The 20,324-nt window shown below is 35.0% G+C and overlaps 1 protein-coding gene across 1 annotated transcript in view; it reads left to right on the plus strand.

Annotated features, from left to right (window-relative positions):
- The first annotated feature begins 558 nt into the window (after positions 1 to 558).
- Positions 559 to 20,324, plus strand: part of PHYHIPL (phytanoyl-CoA 2-hydroxylase interacting protein like) — an 81,099-nt gene continuing 61,333 nt past the window's right edge. The window contains exon 1 of the mRNA XM_032423926.1: positions 559 to 948. Within this exon, the coding sequence (XP_032279817.1) occupies positions 843 to 948 (106 nt within the window). The 5' untranslated portion in view covers positions 559 to 842. The remainder of the gene's footprint in view (positions 949 to 20,324) is intronic.

Genomic DNA, 20,324 nt, shown 5'->3' on the forward strand with positions numbered 1-20,324 from the left:
GAATTCCCATGTTTGCCCCTCCTTCAGGTTGACCAAAATTCTGTCCGTAAACCCTGCCACTTCTCAGTTAATCCACTCCTCTCTCACAGAGACGCAGCTGTTTCCCAGGAATGCCTGGCTGAGCAAGCAGGGGCCTGGAGGGGAGTAGCTCGAGACCTTGAGGGGGAAGGCAGCCCGGGGGGCTCCGAAACAAGGATACAAAGGATCTGGACCCATATTTTTCCAGTCCTTCATAAAAACCAATCTGCTTCTTCTCACCTCCCCGTGCAGACTCCCCAGTGCCAACCTGAGTCCCACTGACCCTATGACGAGGGAAAGGACGCCAAACCACCCTCACCAGAAGAGAAGGAGAGGCCAGCGCGCCATACGCCCAGCCGCCCGCCGCTTCCGGGCGCTCATGCGGTCCGACACTCCGCGCGAGGGTAGCGGGGGCTGAGGCGCCAGGGCAGCAGGGGGCGCGTGCGCGTGGAAGGGCGGGGAAGGAGGAGCGCCGCGCGCCAGCAGGTGGGCGCGTCCTCTCGCGCGCGTGCGCGCGCCGCGCCTTCTCCCTCACGATCCCCGCGCGACGCGTCCCCTCCCCGCCGGGAGCGCGCACCTCCCGCTCTCGCGCCGGGTCCCTTTCCGTCTCTCCGAGCCTCACACTCCCCGGAGCTCCTGTCACGGCCGTCGCCTCGACCGCGGCTCTCTAGCCCGGCGGCTCAGCCTCGGCCCCTCGGAGCCGCGTCCCAGGCCTCTTTCCCCTCCTTCCGCCACTCCCTACCCTTTCCCGCCCTTCTCTCCCACCCTGTCCACCGAGAGAGCCTGGATACGAAGCAGGCGGGCTTGAGAAGGGAGTTGGATAAATGGAGGTGCCGCGCCTGGATCATACCCTCAACAGCCCCACCAGCCCCTGTGAGGAGGTGATCAAAAACCTCAGCCTGGAGGCCATTCAGCTGTGCGACCGGGACGGTAAGAGCGACGGGGGCTGTGAGGAAAGGGGCCGAGCCTGTGGCCAGGCGCCGCGGCCGCCCCAACTCGGCCGACCCTGCTCACCCGGGCATCAGGGTCTTTTGTTGTCCCCCCATACAAATAAATACAGGTGGGGCTCCTCTCCGCTCATCCGCCCTCCCCTCAGACGCTAGAAACAAAAGGACCCCAGGGCTCGCTCGTTGGCGCGGAAAGTCGCGTTAGTCTCCGGCAGCGGCGCCCCTCGGCGTCCTCGCCCGCCTGGCCCCGCGCGGAGGAGCTGCCCGGGCGAGGGCGCCGTTCCCGCCCGCCGCTCCTGCCCGGGACGAGGTGTTTCCGATGGTGCCGCAGTCCGGGTTTCCAGGGTCTACCGGAACCGAAGGGGAAATGCCCTCTGGGTGTTTTTAGTACCCCTTCTTTCCACCGGCTCACGCTAGTTAGCATTCTCAGCCCAGAAACTTATCATTTCCTTTTTTAAACCTCCCCTCTTCAGACCCCCCAAATTCATTAATCTTTTTATGCTCTTAAATAGGGATTGGGATGGCGGTTTTTTCAGTGAAGGGGCGCGGGGGGGAGGGGGGAGTGCGTTTCAGCACCAAGGATAGCCACAAGCTTCGTGGTTTGGGGCTGTGATTCAGAAACTGTCAAAAATCTGTAAAGAAGTGGCCTAATATATCTGCTGTGGTACAGTATATGTGGCGAGTACTCACCATTGTGTCTTGATATTATATAGCTTATTCTATTGTTAAAGTTGGCAGTCTCCTAAAGAAGGAAGTGATTGAACACAGGTTTGAGCGTTAAAGAGATAAGCTAGTACTGTGTGCAATATGGGTAGCTAGCTTGTAGTGCTTCTGTGTTATTTGGAGTAGTTGAAGAGTCAGTGCTATTTCAGTGATGTGGAATAAAACTTCATTTGTAAAAGAGTCATCTGATTAGTAGTTGATTGGCCAAATAATTGTAAAATTGAACATCTGACAAAGGAAAAACCATTTACATGTTGTCAAGATGACCCTGAACACTTTTGGCTATAAATGGAATCAGTGATTAACAGTATATGGAGACGATAATTTAAATATATTTTTTTAGCCAGGGTTATGTAGAAATACTAGTGTGCTCACAATAAGGCCATGAAATTTATCAGTATGTTATGTAAATAGAGAGCAGAGGTCTTGTTTCTAAAGTCATTTAGATAACTTGGTTAGGCGTTGCTCTACAGTATAGTTTAGGTCAACTGAACACTGAATTTCTGTTTATTAATAAATTTAGGACACAGAATAATTGACCTTTGAAGCCAAAACCACTTTAAATAATTTCTGAAAAAGGTATAGTATTGATAAATAAATACTCTTGCAAAAGCTGTTTATAATTCCTTTATCCTTAGGTCACCATAGTAATAGGTGCACATATTTATGGCATCTAAAAAAAAAAGTAATCATTTTGGCATTCCATATATAAACTTGCATTATTAGACTATAGAGATTATTTTTAATATACCACGTAGGAAATTGTATAGTATACTTTTTCTGTATGTATACTTTTTCTGGTGTTACCATTGTAAATGTTTGGATTTTCCTAGATGGTTTGACAGAAAACCAAGAATCTAGTAAAAGTAGATTTCACCTTCATTTACTTCAGTGATTTATCTAAAGCTTATTACTGTAGTTATTGGAAATAGGCAATTCATAGTTACTCCTCAGAACCCCGTAATCTTAATACTTAAAATTGCATTTACCACATTTTCAAAGATATTAGGGAAAATAAAGTTGTTTTTCTTTTTTATGAACTTTATAGAATTAACAGAGTAACAAAAACTAGTGCTGCATTTATGTGGTCTCTTCTTGTAGAGTAGTAGCTATTTTATTTTTGGTAATATTTTTTAGTTGTTTCAGTTTACATTATGAATCCTGCAAAATGAAAAAATTATGTAACATTTAATAGGGGGGTGCTGGCACTTAGCAGTATCTATGAAAATTACTTATTTGAAGACTTGCTTCTAATGATTCAACATAGATTAATAGGGTTTCATTTTATAAAATATATCAACAAATACAAAGAGCTAACTCTTCTATTAAAATATGTAAAAATTAGGAATAGCTTCCTAAATGTAAAAATTTAGGAAAAGCTTTAACTTTTTATTTTGTGACTCTACATGTCAATTCCAAAATATATGTTTATTTTTGGCAGAACAATTTTAAAATGTTACATTAAGTTTGTCAAGCAGAACTTATTTATCATAATCTTATAGTGAGAAATATTCAACTAGATATTATTTACTCCCTTCACTTCCTGTCAGGTCTTATTATTTTACTTCTGTAAATATATAATAGAAAGATTAGGATGTGGCAGAAGATCTGTTATATGCTTGAGTACATAAAAAGTGATAAATTTTAATAATTTTATGATCATAGAAATACATTTATTTTGTTTTCTCTTTACTTTTCTCTATTCTACTATTAATCTGGTGTTGGAAAAAAATGAGCACAAATTTCTTGGAAGTAGATAAAATAGAATAGGAGAAAATATAATATTATTGTTAAATATATGTTTCCTTTTACTTTCTCCACTTATAGATGTTTTTAATTTTATAATGTTTTATATATTTTATCAACTAAGTTATAGCTGCTGGTAAACTGTATGTCTTTCTTATGTTTCCTTGGCTCTTGTATATTTTTTCTTTCACTTGCTATTTTCTTATAAATTAATCCATATACATAAGTAGCAATAATTCACAATGTTTCCTTTTTTTCATAGTTTCTCCAAGTATTTAACAGTTGGAAGAATTTGGAATAGAATCCAAGCAGTCATATAATTGGATTTTTTAATTAAGCAAGAGGATTCTTCTACACACACATTATTTCATGTATACTTTTATCCTAGGCCTGTGTGCTTTAGTTGCTAATATATGGTCTCTGCCTACATGTTACTTGTAGTTCAGAATGAGGATTCTGATGGACTTCTATTAGGAAACCTCTGAATATGTGCTGTAAATCTAGTACTTTCTGTAATTTCTGTTTCAAGTAGAAGAGTGTTTCTGTTCCTCTATCTCTGCTGTGTTGAAGTATCCTCAAGTTGCACATATGATCTACTTTAATTGTAGATTTTCTAAGGAAGTTGAAGGATAAAAAAAACATTAATTGCTCATCAGGAAGCATTGATAATATGGGGACCCATTTCCCGTTTGTTTCTTCACATAGATACTTCAGACCCTGATTGACCTGTGACAAGACAGAACAGCACCCAACCCCACACACAGAATTCTACATTACTTCTACTTCTCTTCATTTTTCTTAAAATCATGCATAGACAGATAAATAGATAGATAGATGGATAGATAGATATCTCAAAGCTTTCTTTCCTTGCTGAAAGGGAAAGATTTATTTATGTATATGTTGTTTTACATGCATCCAAGCTCCCTGCACTCTTGTTATAATAGCAAGGGAGAAAATACAAAATTAATTTGTTGTATAGCACTTAAATCCACCCCCAAGGCTTCCTACGTTTAACAAGTATTATTTCCATGATTATTTTATGACTGCCTAGATACGGCTTATGGAGTTTATGATGCTACTCAGCAAGGTAATACATTTTAAGGAAATTGCAGAGAGAACCTGACAGATTTCCATGTCTTTGTGTCTAACAATAGTTTTATGAAGGAAAAGAAAAAAGGTTTTCTCCTTTTTACATATATAAAAAAGATAAATTCCTTTTGGTTTTGACTTTATCATAGCTACTTAAATTATAAATCAGTTGTGACTTTTTTATGCTTATTGATATGTGAATTAAACAAATTTTAACTTTGGAAATATAACACAAAAATGCTTACTAGTTAGCACAGTGCTGTACTAGATAATCCTTAATGACATTTTCTGAAGCAGACATCTAGGAATAGTACCCATAACTGTTACCTTTAATAGTACAAGAACACAAGGTAGTCATTGCTCTGTCTCACTGACATTCTTATGCCATAGTGGCAATAGCATTTTAGAATCAGACAGACCTCTGACAGAATATTGGCTCTTGATAGATATATTACATTAGGCAAATTACTTAACCTGTTTTTAGCTTTAAGCTTTCTCATGTAAAATGGGTATAATAATGTCAATCCTGTAGGATTTTTAAAATAATTACATGAAGTATTTTCTATCATTTCTTATAATTCTTGACACAAAATAGAGAATAATTATTATTGTAAATGGACTGTTGTTCTCCACATACCTTCTTGAGTTCAGCTATTGTTTTTTATTTCTTTTTTTTTTTGTCCAATGTTTAGATCTTTGGTTTTCATTTCAGTTGTGTTTTGTTTACTTAGTAAATCCTTCTTATGTCACTTCAACTTCATGAGTAGACAATGGAAACTGTAAATTCTCAATTAAAAAAATAGTTAACTTTAAACCACAGTTACAGTACTCTATCTTTTGCTTATATTTATCTATCCCATCAATGATATCTTTGTCAGCCTTAATCCTAAAAGCTCTTTTCAGCTTCTACTTCAGACCTGCTGTTTGCGGCATTTCATGTGCCTTGTGACCTTGATAATTGCTTTGGGTAGGTATTTGTATCAGAACCTTCTGTTCTTGATTTAACATTTTTCTCTTCATGATTTTTTATTCTGAGGTAGATATGTACCAGCACATGTGACCTCTGGATTCATTTCTTTGACCCAGATATGACTATAGAGATGCTGTAAATTTTTACTGAGTATGGAACACAACAAAAATAAAAGACAAACTAAAAGAAACAAACAAGACGCTTTAAAGTCATCAGATTATGTTAAACCAATTCATATTCTTGGTAGGGGTTCTAATTCGTTCCCAGAGAAAATGAAGTTATTAGAGTAAAAGTCACATTAAAGGATATGTGACCAGACTCCCTCCAGTGGTAGAATAACTGATATGTTATAAGTAGTAACACTGGCAATTTGCTTTATTGCCAAGGTAAGCCAGTCAGAAATTCACTCTATAGAACACTAGACAACTTCTAAGTTACTTGGTTTCTCACTGCTGATATTCTCCCTCATTTAGGCCCAACCTTGATCTTTCCTTAACTTTATGTGAATATAGTTTACTGATTATTTTTATATATTATCTTGGACTTCAGAAATAACAGCAGCTGTATCAATTTCTGCAGTAAGTATAATCCTTCTAGTTTCTGATTTTCCTTGTCTGCCCTTAGTAATTGCATTTTAGTTTTTCCTTACAGCATTTGCTTCTTTCTTGGGTTTATTTTCCACTTCTCTTAAATTTCTCTGTAAGAATCTTTTTACTGTTATTTAAATTCTGTTTTTACTATTTTAAAGCATTTGCCTTATTCTTTAATATCTTTTAACATATTTTATTGTTATTACACAGTGGTTAAATTGTCTTTTTAAGCAGGCTGTATTTTATACACATACATTTGAGAAGTAAAATCAGTATTTGTAGAAGACTTCTCGTAGAAACGTATAGAAACATTGAAGAGTTGTCAACAGGAAAAAATAGGTAGGCAGTATTAGCATGTCCTGTTTATGGAAAGATAGTGAGTGGCAAAGGTGTAAAAGAAATGCAAAAATAATTACAAACTTTGTGATTGAATTTTCAAGCAATATGAAAAGTGATAAGGAGTAATTTTAGGATTTTAAGTCTGGGAAATCAGAAGTAAAGTAAAAAGAACATTTATATTAAGATATTTGGAAACTAACAGTAAGAGACTTCCTTGGAAACTGAAACATTTAACAATTCCTCTTATGTTCTGGGGAAAAGAGTTCTAGAATGATAAAGAGAATTGTTCATAGAACTATATATTCCACAGGGGATACTAGAACTTAAGAGGAAATTAGGGTTTGACTTCAGTTTTAGAGTGACTTCTGATCAGCTTTGTATCTCACCCCTTAAAGGAAAGGAGTGATTACATGCTGGAGAAGGCCAACTTTGAACCCTAAAGATGAAATAAATCTACATTCCAGGTTTGTTAAAAAAAGGTAGACAAGATATCAGGATTTTGAAGTTACTCCATAGATGTGGGTTAAACAAAAAGTATCATAACTCTGAATAGTATTGTAGTTAGTTTTGTTTGTGATATTATAACTATTTGCACCAAGTTTGTAGTTCATTTTAAAAGGGCTTTTCTGTGGATATTTTTGCTTATATGATGTTTGTTGTAGTGGTTGTGGCAACTACTGTGAATAAATCTGTCTTTTTGTTTTCCATAGCCTGTGGGAGTGTTGCTACCTAATAACAGTATGAAAAGCTTATAGCTTCCCTAGACACATGCCATTAAAGACAAAGCACAAAATTTTTTTCAATATACTTACTTTGATTTTCTTGAAAAATAGTGTTTTGTTTTATAAACTTGAATGTTGGTGAATCTGTCAGTCTTTAAAATTTTAAAAGTTGATAAATGCAAACAAGAATGGCAGTTTTTTAATATTACTAAATGATAAGATCTTAATGATTGATTTTAAAGTTATACCTATGATAGAGAAGAGACATCAGCAAGTTACAGTCCTTGGGCCAAACTGAAAACCTACTGCCAGTTTTTCTAAGTAAAATTTTATTGGAACCGAACCATGCCCATCTGTTTATATATTGTCTGTAGCTACTTTCTTGCTACAAAGGCTGAGTAGCTGTGACAGTAGATCATATAGCTTACAAACCTTAAAATATTTATTATCTGGTCTTTTCCAGGAAACGTTTGCTAACTCCTAGCATAGAGGATTGAGAAAATAAATTAATCTTTATTAGTAAAGATTAATAAATTAATCTTGAAAATACTGAGGAAGAGTTTCTGACAAAAATTGTATAATCACTCTGTTTTTATATATTACTGGGGTTTTGAGATACTGCAGGTCAGGTAGAGAGCTGTAGAAAGCTACCTAGCTCTGTATGGAGGCAGTCAAAGATGCCTTTGGGTCTGATAGGCAGTGAAAGAAACAAGCCCTGATTTTAACTTAAAATCTAGTCTTCATATAAGTAACTTTAGAAAGAAATACTAGTTATGCATTAGTATTTCCAGGCACAGTTATAGTTCTATCAATAGAAAGGTTTTAAAGTGTCAAAGATGATGATGTGAACTTTGAGAAATATGGATAGTTATGATACATACTACAACAATTTATGTATATATCATATTTTTCCTTGTAAACCAAATCCTCATTGAAAAAGAGTCAAGGTTTTTTTTTTTTTTTTAAGAGTAAAGGTCTTATTCATCTTTCTGTCTTCCACAGTCTAATGTAGGGCTTCTCAATCTATCCGTATTTTGCTTTTTTCAGTATTTTAATCTATCACTGGCTGATACTTCACAAAAATATAATAAAATGAATTATTAGAAAATGAAATTTAAAAGATCCTAAAAGATTCAACAAACATGAAAATCTCTGTCAAATTCCTATAAAAGTTTCCAGATTCTTAATTCTAATTTTTATATTTATCTCATCAGAACCTGGTAAATAGTTTGCAGATCACACTTTGAGTATAATGGCTGGAAGATAGTGCCATTCTATTCTTGTTCAATGATTAATTTTTTGGTACTAAACTTAATCAGTTTGATTGTTTCCTTTTGTTCTTTTACTTGCATGTAATTTTTTCTATTTATTTATGGATGTATTCCAACTTTAGGGTCTGTGTTAAGAACAAGAAAAAAAAAAATCCAAGAATGAATGTAACTTGGATCATTGCATTTAAAGGATTTGCTGGCATTTAGGGAGACAATAAATTTAAATAGATAAGTATAATAACATGTAATAATATAATAGAATGTAGAAAAGAAAGTAGTTAATTCTGTCTTGAGTCTCTCAAGATGGCTTTACAGAGGAAGCAACATTTTTTCCTGTATATTAAAAGAAAAATAAAAACTTGCCGGGAGAAGTGGGATAAAGGCATTTCTGGTTGAGATAAGAGCATATATAAAGGTATAAAATCACGCATGTTCTAGCAATACATGGTATTTAGTATTATTGGGGAAAAAAAGTGTTCCTTGTAGGAAAGTAAACTGAAAACTAGTTAGGGCTAACTAGCTTATGCCATGATAGGAGTTTGGATTTATCTTGTTTGAAATCTTTTTAGTAGATTTCAAATTTTCTAATTTTTAGAGAACCCTTTTTTTTTTAACATTTTGCAGAACTCTCACAAGTAAAAATAGCTTTTAATTAGTGTACATCTATCCTGTAATTTCAAACTTAACAGCATTTTTCAATAAATTCAGTCAATGAGTATAGTGAGAAATTAAAATTAGCAGTTATACTTGGAAGTTGCTATTTTATATCAGCCTCAACATCCACTTTATTTCTGTATTTTATTTTTATTGCATTATGCCTAGGAAGTTCTGGTTCACAGAATTTCAAATTCAAATAAGTAGTGACAATTGCTAAAGTTTTTAAGCTCATTTTTCTTTCTCAGGATACTCTTCAAATAAACTGATTCAGACTTAAGTAGAAATAGTAAGATTTTTTTTCAAGTTGAATCAAAGAGTAAGTGTTCCTTTTGGAGGCAGGTGATGGACTCTGTTCATCAGTCAGTTCATTTTTTCACTGTTGAGTGAGAAAATAATGTATCTTGTAATATTCTGAGATATTTTTGGTAACTTTTTTTTTAAAGCTCATACCTTTGTGTGCTGATCTCTTAAAATTTCAGAGCAGTTAAATTTATTTTACTTGCATGATTAATCTTAACTGTAAGGATCAGTTTCATTACTGACAATTTATATGCATTTATAAGCTTGGTAATATTGTGACTGTATTATCAAATTGAGTTTCTTCAGCTTATTAAAGAGCTAAATAATCAAATTCGTTTGCTCATTATATTTGAAAGATGTTTATCAAAGGTTTTTTTTCCTTTTTTATTGAAGTATAGTTGATATACAATGTTACAGTAGTTTCAGGTGAACAACATAGTGATTCCAAAACTCTATACTTTATGCTATACTCACCACAAATGTACCTACCATCTGTCACCATGCAATGCTATTACAATCCCATTGACTATATACTCTTTGCTGTAACTTTCATCCCCATGACTTACTCATTCCATAACTGGAAGCTTGTACCTCCCACTCCCCTCACACATTTTGCCCATTCCTACACCCTCTTTCCCTCTGTCAACCATCAGTTCTCTGTATTTATGGTTCTGTTTCTGCTTTTTCTTTGTTTATTCATTTGTTTTGTTTTTTAAATTCCACATATAAGTAAAATCATATAGTATTTGCCTTTCTCTGATTTATTTCACTGAGCATTATATCCTCTAGGTCCATCCATGGTGTAGCAAATGGCAAGATCTCATTCTTTTTTATGGCTGAGTAGTATTCATATGTATATATCACATCTTCTTTGCCCATTCATCTATTGATTGACACTTAGGTTGCTTCCATATCTTGGCTATTATAAATAATGCTACAATAAACATAGGTGTGTATATATCTTTGAGATAATGTTTTTGCTTTCTTTGGGTAAATACCCAGTAGTGGAATTACTGGATTGTATGATATTCCTATTTTAAATCTTTTTTTTTTTTTTTTTTAAAGATTTTATTTATTTATTTGACAGAGACACAGCCAGAGAGGGAACACAAGCAGGGGGAGTGGGAGAGGGAGAGGCGGCTTCCCACCGAGCAGGGAGCTCGATGCGGGGCTAGATCACAGGAACCTGGGATCATGACCTGAGCCGAAGGCAGATGCTTAATGACTGAGCCACCCAGGCGCCCCAAATCTTCCCTTTTAATAAATACAGTTTTTGTATAACTTTTTCAAAGCTGAGTGTTTGAGCCTATTTATATATTGTCCTTTTCTAGTGCAGTTCACTATATCCAATATTAATTTCTGTGAGGCTTGATATGGCTTTTTTGGTTGTTATTTTTAGTGATTTAAAAAAAAGGGAAAACCTAATGACTGAAAAACAATGGTTCTGGAATTTGCTGTTTATTCTATTTGTTTTGCTAAAAGCTTTACTTGTTCAAATTCTAGTAATACAATTTACAGTAATAAAATTCAAGGTTGAAATAGTGATAAATATTCCAAATACAATCTAACCACCTCTACCAGAATTTTTATTCTGCACCATATATTGTAGAAGTGTATCTTCTTCTATATAAATATTTCTGAGATCTTCACAAATATTTCTAAAAGCTTCCTGTGACCAACAATGAACTTTTTTTTCACTGTACTTCATAATCATTTCAAGAATTTTTTTTCATCTTTTGCCTATAGATTAATAGTTTATAATTTTACTTTTCTGACATATGGAGTCCTTTTGGTTTCATTATAATGTATTAATATTTTAATGAAAATCTTAACTATTTTATTTCCCTGGATATATGCATGATGCTACATAGCACAAATAATGTATGTGTGTTATTTACTTATTTTCATTGCACTTTGAAATGTAGATATGTTGGCCTTTAAGAAAGCCTGACATGAGGGCGCCTGGGTGGCTCAGTCGTTAAGCGTCTGCCTTCGGCACAGGTCATGGTCCCAGGGTCCTGGGGTCGAGCCCCGCATCGGGCTCCCGGCTCAGCGGGAAGCCTGCTTCTCCCTCTCCCACTCCCCCTGCTTGTGTTCCCTCTCTCGCTGTGTCTCTCTCTGTCAAATAAATAAATAAAATCTTTAAAAAAAAAAAGAAAAAAAAGAAAGCCTGACATGAAATCTAAACTTACAAAACACATTAATCAGGGAATAATTATTTTCCCTACCATAGTGTTTCTCTGTCATTTCTCTAGTATTCTTAATTGTTTTCTGCAGAAGAATTTGACAGAAAGGCAAAATGGCACTGAAATGTAATACCAACTAAATTGTCTTAAATAATGGTGTCTTAAATTATGAAATTCTTATGAGGGGAAGTATATATTAGACACTAGAAATTCAAAGATTTTTAGCTTCATCTATTTACAGGCCATTTCAAGTGTAGCTAAATTGTAATCGTGCTGACAAATTTCTTTTTTTTTTTTAATTAATTATTTATTTATTTGACAGAGAGAGAGAGACCACGAGAGCAGGAACACAAGCAGGGGGAGTGGGAGAGGGAGAAGCAGGCTTCCTGATCCCAGGACCCTGAGATCACGACCTGAGCTAAAGGCAGACGCTTAACGACTGAGCCACCCAAGTGCCCTGTGCTGACAAATTTTAAAAGCACTCTTAGAATTTTGCACTTGTATCATTTACCTAGGAGTTTGCAAACTTGCTATTCAGCTTTCTATCAACATTTCTTTATTTTTTTCCTTTTCTTTGAGCACACAGAACTCTTATGAAATGTTAAAAGCACTATTTTTAAGTAAAACATGACTCTTAAGAAAGCTGAGTGTGGTAGTGTAAGAAAACAGAAAGGAGTAAAAAGATTTTACCCAGAATAGTTTTTGTCAGATTAAAAAGTAGTTTTGTAAAACATTTGCATTGAGTAATGTTGTTATACTAACAATATAAGGTATCATAATTTATTTTGGTGGCAGAATTTATCTTAATTGCTTTTAAAATGACTTTTATTGTCTTGTATTATCACCGAGGGTCTGCAAATGGCTTATTTTCATTTTTCTGTAGTACTGTACTACTTTTTATGGGGAAATTATATTCTTTACTTTTATCATGCAAGAACTTTCAAAAGTGTTGTGTAAATGCCATCGGTATATTGTGTATGAACCCCAGTGGGCACACAGGATATAATCAATTAGGCCATGGAAGAAAGTAATAGAACTTCTATTAATATTTTTATCTCAGCTAAAATAAGAAAAAAATAAGTGATTAATCTTTACATATGTAGATTAATATCAGGTATATCAAACTATCATGTATACTGAATGCGCATGAGGTACCTTTATATAATTGGTATATGGAATTGAGAAATGAAAAATATTAGTGTTTCATAAGACACCTATTGATATGCTTTCTCCATTCTGATGTACCCATTCTTTTGTGATCTGTTTTCCAACTGTGACAACTCTTTAAACCAGATATCTAAATCAGATTTAGAGCTCATTGTTTAAATTGCTATATCATAAAATGTTGAGCCAAGATTCTCAAAAAGAGCACATATTCATATATATCTCTTATAATAGTAAAAATAAATTATTTTAAAATATTATATATTTTATCAGTTTGCTTCTATTTTTTCCATAGTCTAATTTTCATAACATATTAGCATGGTAATATGTGTATATAATTTCTAAAGAATTGACTGCACTTATGTACCCACTCAGGATTTTTTTATATAGGGGCACCAGATCAGAAATTTTAACAACAAATTTTTATTCATTCTATTTTTACACATCTTGCTTTATACAACAAGGCATATCTGTAATAAATGAATCCACCCAACATTCAAATTTGAGAAATTTCAATGTATAACTATGTATGGTGATGGATGTTAACCAGACTTACTGTGGCCATCATTTTGCAATATATACAAATATCAAATCATTACCTTGTATACCTGAAACTAATATAATGTTGTCATTTATATCTCAATAAAAATATATTTAAGAAATTGTTTTTGATGATAAGGAAAGGGTATATAATTATGTGATATATTCAAATATGCAGTATAGTATTATTTACTATAGTCACTATGATGAACATTCCATTCCATGACTTACTCATTTTATAACTGGAAATTTATACTTTTTGGACCCCTTTACCCATTTTGCCACCCCATCCCACTCCACCCCACTGCCTCAGACTACCACCAATCTGTTCTCTATATCCATGAGCTCATTTTTTGTTTTTGTTTTTTTTGTTTTTTTAGATTCTACATGTAAGTCATTTGTCTTTTTCCGTCTGACTTACTTCACTTAGAGTAATGCCCTCAGTGCCCATCCATGTTGCCACCAATGGCAAGATTTCAATTTTTTATGGCTGAATGATATTCCATAAATATACCACATTTTGTTTATCCATTAGTTTGTTTCCATGTCTTGTCTATCATAAATAATGCTGGAGTGAACATGGAGGTATAATATCTTTTTGAATTAGTGTTTTTGTTTCTTCAGATGAATTCCCAGAGTAGAATTGCTGGATCATATGGTACTTCTATTTTTAACTTTTTGCGGAATCTCCATACTGTTTTCCATAGTGATTGCACCAATTTGCATTCCCACCAACAGGGCCCAAGAGTTCCCTTTTCTTCAAATCCTTGCCAACACTTGTTATTTTTTGTCTTTTTGATAATAGCCATTTAACAGGCATGAAGTAATATCTTTTTATATTTGATTTGCCTTTCCCTAATGCTTAGTAATGTTGAGCATCTTTTCACATGTCTGTTGGCTACCTGTATTTTTTTTTGAAAAATGTCTATTCAGATATTCTGCTCAATTTTAATCAGATTGTTTTTTGCTATTGAGTTTTGTGGGTTTTTATATATTTTGGATATTAACCCCTTATAAGATATATGATTTGCAAACATTTTCTTTCATTCAGTAGGTTCTGTTTTTTGTTGTGGATTTTCTTTGCCGTGCAGAAACTTTTTAGTTTGATATAATCTCATTTGTTTATTTTTGCTTTTGTTGCCTTTACTTTTTTTTTTTTTTTTAATAGAGATACAGCGAGAGAGGGAACACAAGCAGGGGGAGTGGGAGAGGGAGAAGCGGGCTTCCCTCGGAGCAGGGAGCCCGATGCAGGGCTTGATCCCAGGACCCTGGGATCATGACCTGAGCCGAAGGCAGACGCTTAACGACTGAGCCACCCAGGCGCCCCTGTTGCCTTTACTTTTAATGTCAAATGTAAAAAATCTTTGCCAAGACCAGTGTCAAGAAGCTTACCGCCTATGTTTTCTTTAGAGTTTTATGGTTTCAGGTCTTACATTCAAGTATTTAATCCCTTTTGAGTTAATTTTTGTGTATGATGTAAGATAATGATCTGGTTTCATTGTTTTGCATGTGGCTATCCCAATTTTTCCAATGCCATTTATTAAAGAGTCTGTCCTTTTCCTATTGTATATTCTTGGCTACTCTGTCACAAATTAATGGACCATATATGTGTGGGTTTATTTCTGGGCTCTCTCTTCTGTTCTATTGATATATGTGTCTGTGTTTGTGCCAATATCATATTGTTTTGATGATTGTAGCTTTGAAATATAGTTTGAATTTAGGAAGTGTGATGCCTACAGCTTTGTTCTTTATCAAGATTGCTTTGGTTATTTGGGATCCTTTTTGGTCCCATACAAATTTAAGAATAATTTGTTCTATTTCTGTAAAATTGCCATTGGAATTTTTTTTTAAGATTTTATTTATTTATTTGACAGAGAAAGACACAGCGAGAGAGGGAACACAAACGGGGAGTGGGAGAGGGAGAAGCAGGCTTCCTGCTGAGCAGAGAGCCCGATGTGGGGCTTGATCCCAGGACCCTGGGATCATGACCTGTGCTGAAAGCAGATGCTTAACAACTGAGCCACCCAGGTGCCCTGCCATTGGAATTTTGATAAGTATTGTATTGAACCTACAGATTGCTTTGAGGAATACGAACATTTTAACAATTTTAAGTCTTTCAATCCATGAGCATAGAAGATCTTTCCATTTATTTGTGTCTTCAGTTTCTTTCATTAATGTTTTATAAAATTCAGCATAAGATACTTTACCTTTGTGGTTAAGTTTATTTCTAGGTATTATATTCTTTTTGATGCAATTGTATCTTAATTCTTAATTTCTCTTTCTGCTAGCTTGTAATTAGTGTATAGAAATGCAATAGATTTCTGTATATCAATTTTGCATCCTGCAACTTTACTGAATTTATTTAGTTCTAACAGTTTTTTTGATGGAATCTAGTATTTTCTATGTCATGTCATCTGAAAATAGTGACAGTTTTACTTCTTCCTTTCCAGTTTAGATGCCTTTTATTTTTTTTTCTTGACTAATTGCTCTTGATAGGCCTTCCAATACTATTTTGAGTAAAATAGGGAGAGTAGGCATCCTTCTGTTGTTCCCAATCTTAGAGGAAAAGCTGAGAGTAGGCATCCTTCTGTTGTTCCCAATCTTAGAGGAAAAGCTTTTGTCTTTTCCCTATTGAGTATGATGTTCGCTCTGGGTTTGTCATACATGGCCTTTATTATGTTGAGATACAGTCCCTGTATTACCATTTAGTTGAGCATTTTGTCATTAATGAATGAATGTTGAATTTTGTGAAATATTTTTTTCTGTGTCTGTGAGATGATTATATGATTTTTATCATTTGTTTTATAAATATTGTATATCCTATTAATTCACATGTGGGTGTTGAACTACCCTTGAGTCCTTAGAATAAATCCCACTTAATCACTGCATATTTTAATGTATTGTTGAATTTGGTTTGCTAATATTCTCTTGAGGGTTTTTGCACCTATGTTCATGAGGGATATTGGCGTGTAAATTTCTTTGCTTGTGGCATACTTGCCTGGTTCTTGTATAAGGGTAATGGCAGGCCTTGTAAGATGAGCTCAGAAGTCTTCTCTCCTATTTTTTGGAAGAGTTTGTAAATAATTGGTATTAATTTTTCTTTGAATGTTTGGTAGAATTTACCAGAGAAGCTTCTTGTACTGGACTTTTGTTTTTTGGGAAGTTTTTGAACTTTAGTCTCGTTACTAGTAATTGCTCTGTTCAGATTTTCTATTTCTCATGATTCAGTCTTGGTAAGTTACATGTTTCTGGGAATTTATCCATTTCTTCTAGGTTGCCTAATTTGTTGGCATATATTTTTTTATAATAGTCTCTTAGGATCCTTTATCTTTCTGTGGTATCAGTTGTAACATCTCCTTTTTCATTTTTGATTTTACTTATTTGTGTCCTCTTTTTTTTCCTTGGTGAGTCTAGCTAAAGGTTTGTCAGTTTTGTTTATCTTATCAATAAACAGCTTTAATTTTCATGGATCTTTTCTATTTCTTTTAGGTCTCTAATTTATTTATTCCTGCTCTAACCTTTATTTCCTTTCTCCTACTAACTTTTGTCTTAATTTGTTCTTTTTTTTCTAGTTTTTTGAGTTGTTGGGTTATTTATTTGAAATTTCTTTTGTTTATTGATGTAGACTTTTATCACTATGAACTTCCCTCTTGGAGCTGCTTTTGCTGCATCCTGTAAGTTTTGGGTATATTTCCTTTTCCTTTGTCTCGGTATTTTTTTATTTCTATTTTGATTTCTTCTTTGTTTCATTGGAAGTTCAGTAGCATGTTGTTTAATATCCACATACTTGTGAACTTCTCTGTTTTCTTCTTGTAATTGATTTCTAGTTTCATATCATTGAAAAGACACTTGATATGATTTAAGTCCCCTTAAATTTATTAAGACTTTTTTTGTGGCGTAACATATGATCTATACTGAAGAATAGTCCATGTGCACTTGAGAAGAATGTGTATTGTTACTTTCAGATGGACTGTTTATACAAAACAGATATATACATCTGTTAAGTCCACCTGGCCTAACATGTTGTTTAAGCTCAATGTTTCCTTACTGATTTTCTGTCTGGATGATCTATCTATTGATGTAAGTAGGGTATTAAATTCCCCTACCATTATTTTTTTAATAATTTTTTTAGAGAGAGAGAGAGCATGCAAGTGGGGAGGGGCATGGGAAGGGGAGAGAGGGAATCTTAAGCAGGCTCCATGCTCAACATAGAACCCCACAGAGGGCTTGATCTCATGACCCTGAGACCATGACCTGAGCTGAAATCAGGAGTCAGAGGCTTAACCAACTGAGCCACTCAGGTGCCCACCACCCCCCCGCTACTATTATTGTATTGCTGTCTAATGATAACTGCTTTATGTATTTAGATGCTTCTATGTTGGATGCATAAATATTTATAAATGTTATATACCCTTGTTGGATTGACCTCTTTATTATTATGTAATACCTTTGTGTGTTTACTATTACAGTCTAGTTTTTGAAGTCTATTTTGTCTGATCTAAGTATAGCTACCCTAAGTTTTTTGGTTTCCATTTGCATGGGATATCTTTTTCCATCCTTTCACTTTCCCCTTTTATCTTGCAAAGTTTCTGTCAAAAAATCTTCTGCTAGCCTTATTGGTTTTCCCTTTTAAGTTATTGTCTTCTTTTGTCTTGCTGCTTTTAAATTTTTTTCTTTATCACTGTATGTTGTCTACTTATATTTAGTTGTGGAGTTTGTTCTGCCAGTATTCGGATTGCCCTCAAGTTTATTTATTTGGATGTGGATGGTATCTAGTTGTAAATCAGTATGTTGGTGTCCTTACATCTGAAGTGAGTCTGTAGACTGCATACAGATGAGTCTTGTTTCTTTTATAAATTCAGTCATTCTATGTCTTTTGGTAGGAGGATTTAGTCTATTTACATTTAAAATGCTTATTGATAATATGTACTTATTGCTATTTTGTTAATTGTTTTCTGCATGTTTTATAGTTCTTTCTGTTCCTTTCTTCTCTTGGTCTCTTCTTTTATGGTTTCATGACTTTCTTTAGTGGTATGCTTAGATATGTTTCTCTGTATCTTTTGTGTGTCTAATACAGATTTTTGCTTTGTGGCTACTCTGAGGCTTATATATAACAACTTAAATGTATAACCATATATTTTGATAACAACTTAATTTTGAACATATACTTAAGCTCCACATTTTAACTCTACCACTCACATTTTATGTTTTTGATGTCACATTTTACATCATTTTATTTTGTGTATTCCTTAAATAATTATTATAGTTGCTAGTTTTACTACTTTTGTCTTTTAACTTTCATGTTAGATTTATAAGTAATGGATCCACTATCTTAACTATATATTTAATTACCTTTCCCAGTGAGATTTATATTTTCATATGTTTTCTTGTTACTGGTGACCTTTTTTTTTTCAGCTTAAAAAAAGTCCATCTAATATTTCTTGTAAGGCCAGTTTCCTGGTGGTGAACTCCTTTAGCTTTTGTTTGTCTGGAAAAATCTATCTCTCCAATTCTGAATGATAACTTGCTGGATAGACTATTACTGGTTAGAAGTTTTTTTTTTTTCCAGGACTTTGAATAAATCATGCTACTTTCTTCTGGCTTGCAAAGTTTCTGCTAAAAAAAAAAATCAGCTAATAGTCTAATGGGGGTTTCCTTTGTAAAAACTAGCTATTTTTCTCTTGATGCTTTTTTTTTTTAAAGATTTATTTATTTATTTATTTGACAGAGAGAGAGAGAGACACAGCGAAAGAGGGAACACAGGCAGGGGGAGTGGGAGACGGAGAAGCAGGCTTCCCACTGAGCAGGGAGCCTGATGCAGGGCCCAATCCCAGGACCCTGGGATCATGACTTGAGCCGAAGGCAGATGCTAAAAGACTGAGCCACCCAGGTGCCCCAGTCTCTCTTGATGCTTTTAAGATTTCTCCTTTCTTTTTTAAATTTTGACATTTTAATTATAATGTGTTTTGGTGTGGGTCTTTTTGGGTACTTGTTATTTGGAACTCTCTGGGATTCCTGTGTCTGGAGTTCTATTTCCCTTCTTAAGTTAGGGAAGTTTTCAGCCATTATTTCTTCAGATGAGTTTTCTGCCCCTTTCTCTTTCTCTTCTCCTTCTGGAACCCATATAATACAAATGTTAGTCCATTTGATGTTGTCCATAAGCCCCTTAGTTATCTTCACTTTGTTTTCCTTCTTTTTCCTTTTTTGCTTTTGTGTCTGGGTGATTTCCACTGCCCTGTCCTCAAGTTTACTGATCCTTTCTTCTACTTTATCTAGTCTGCTGTTGAACCCCCCCCCCCCCCGCCCCGGGGTATTTTTCAGTTATGTATTTTTCAGCTCTGTGATTTCTCTATTTTGTACTTTCATATATTTTCTATATCTTTGTTGAAATTCTCACTTGTGTTCATCCCTCCTTCTCCTGAGTTCCGTGAATATCTTTGTGACCATTACTTTGAACTCTTTATCAGGTAAATTGCATATCTCCATTTCATTAACTTTTTTCCCCCTATGGTTTCATTTAAGTCTTTCATTTGGAGCATATTCCTCTGTTTTTTCATTTTGCTTGACTCTGTTGTATAGAAATACATTAGATGAAACAGCCACATCTTCCAGTCTTGTTAGAGTGGCCTCATATAGGAGATTAATTTTTTTTGTTTAACCCTGCCCTAACTCTTGGTTTCTCTCAAAACTTTGTGATTGTCCAAACAGCCTATCTTATTTGTAATGCCTCCCTGTAGTTGAGGGTATGCCAAGACCTATCAGTGTCCCAAAGGGGAGCATCTCAGTCAGTACCTAGATTCAGGCTGATTGGAAGCTAGACCCTCATGCAGCTGCCTTTGAAGTACACAAATATATACAGTTCTGTGGGACCACAAGCTTAAACCACACTGGTCTCCAGAGCCAAGTAGATAATATGGAAGTGTCCCCTCAGTGGCAGTTGCAAAAAATTAGGGCTTCAGATGAGTGTAAAGTCTCTCTCCTGGGAGATACTGGTGAGATGTAGCAAAGCAGAATGAGAGTGCAAAGATGGTGTCCACTGGCCTGTGTTCACTGAGAACACCT

The sequence above is a fragment of the Phoca vitulina genome, unplaced genomic scaffold, assembly GCF_004348235.1.
Source record: "Phoca vitulina isolate PV1807 unplaced genomic scaffold, GSC_HSeal_1.0 scaffold29, whole genome shotgun sequence".
NCBI classification, from domain to species: domain Eukaryota; kingdom Metazoa; phylum Chordata; class Mammalia; order Carnivora; family Phocidae; genus Phoca; species Phoca vitulina.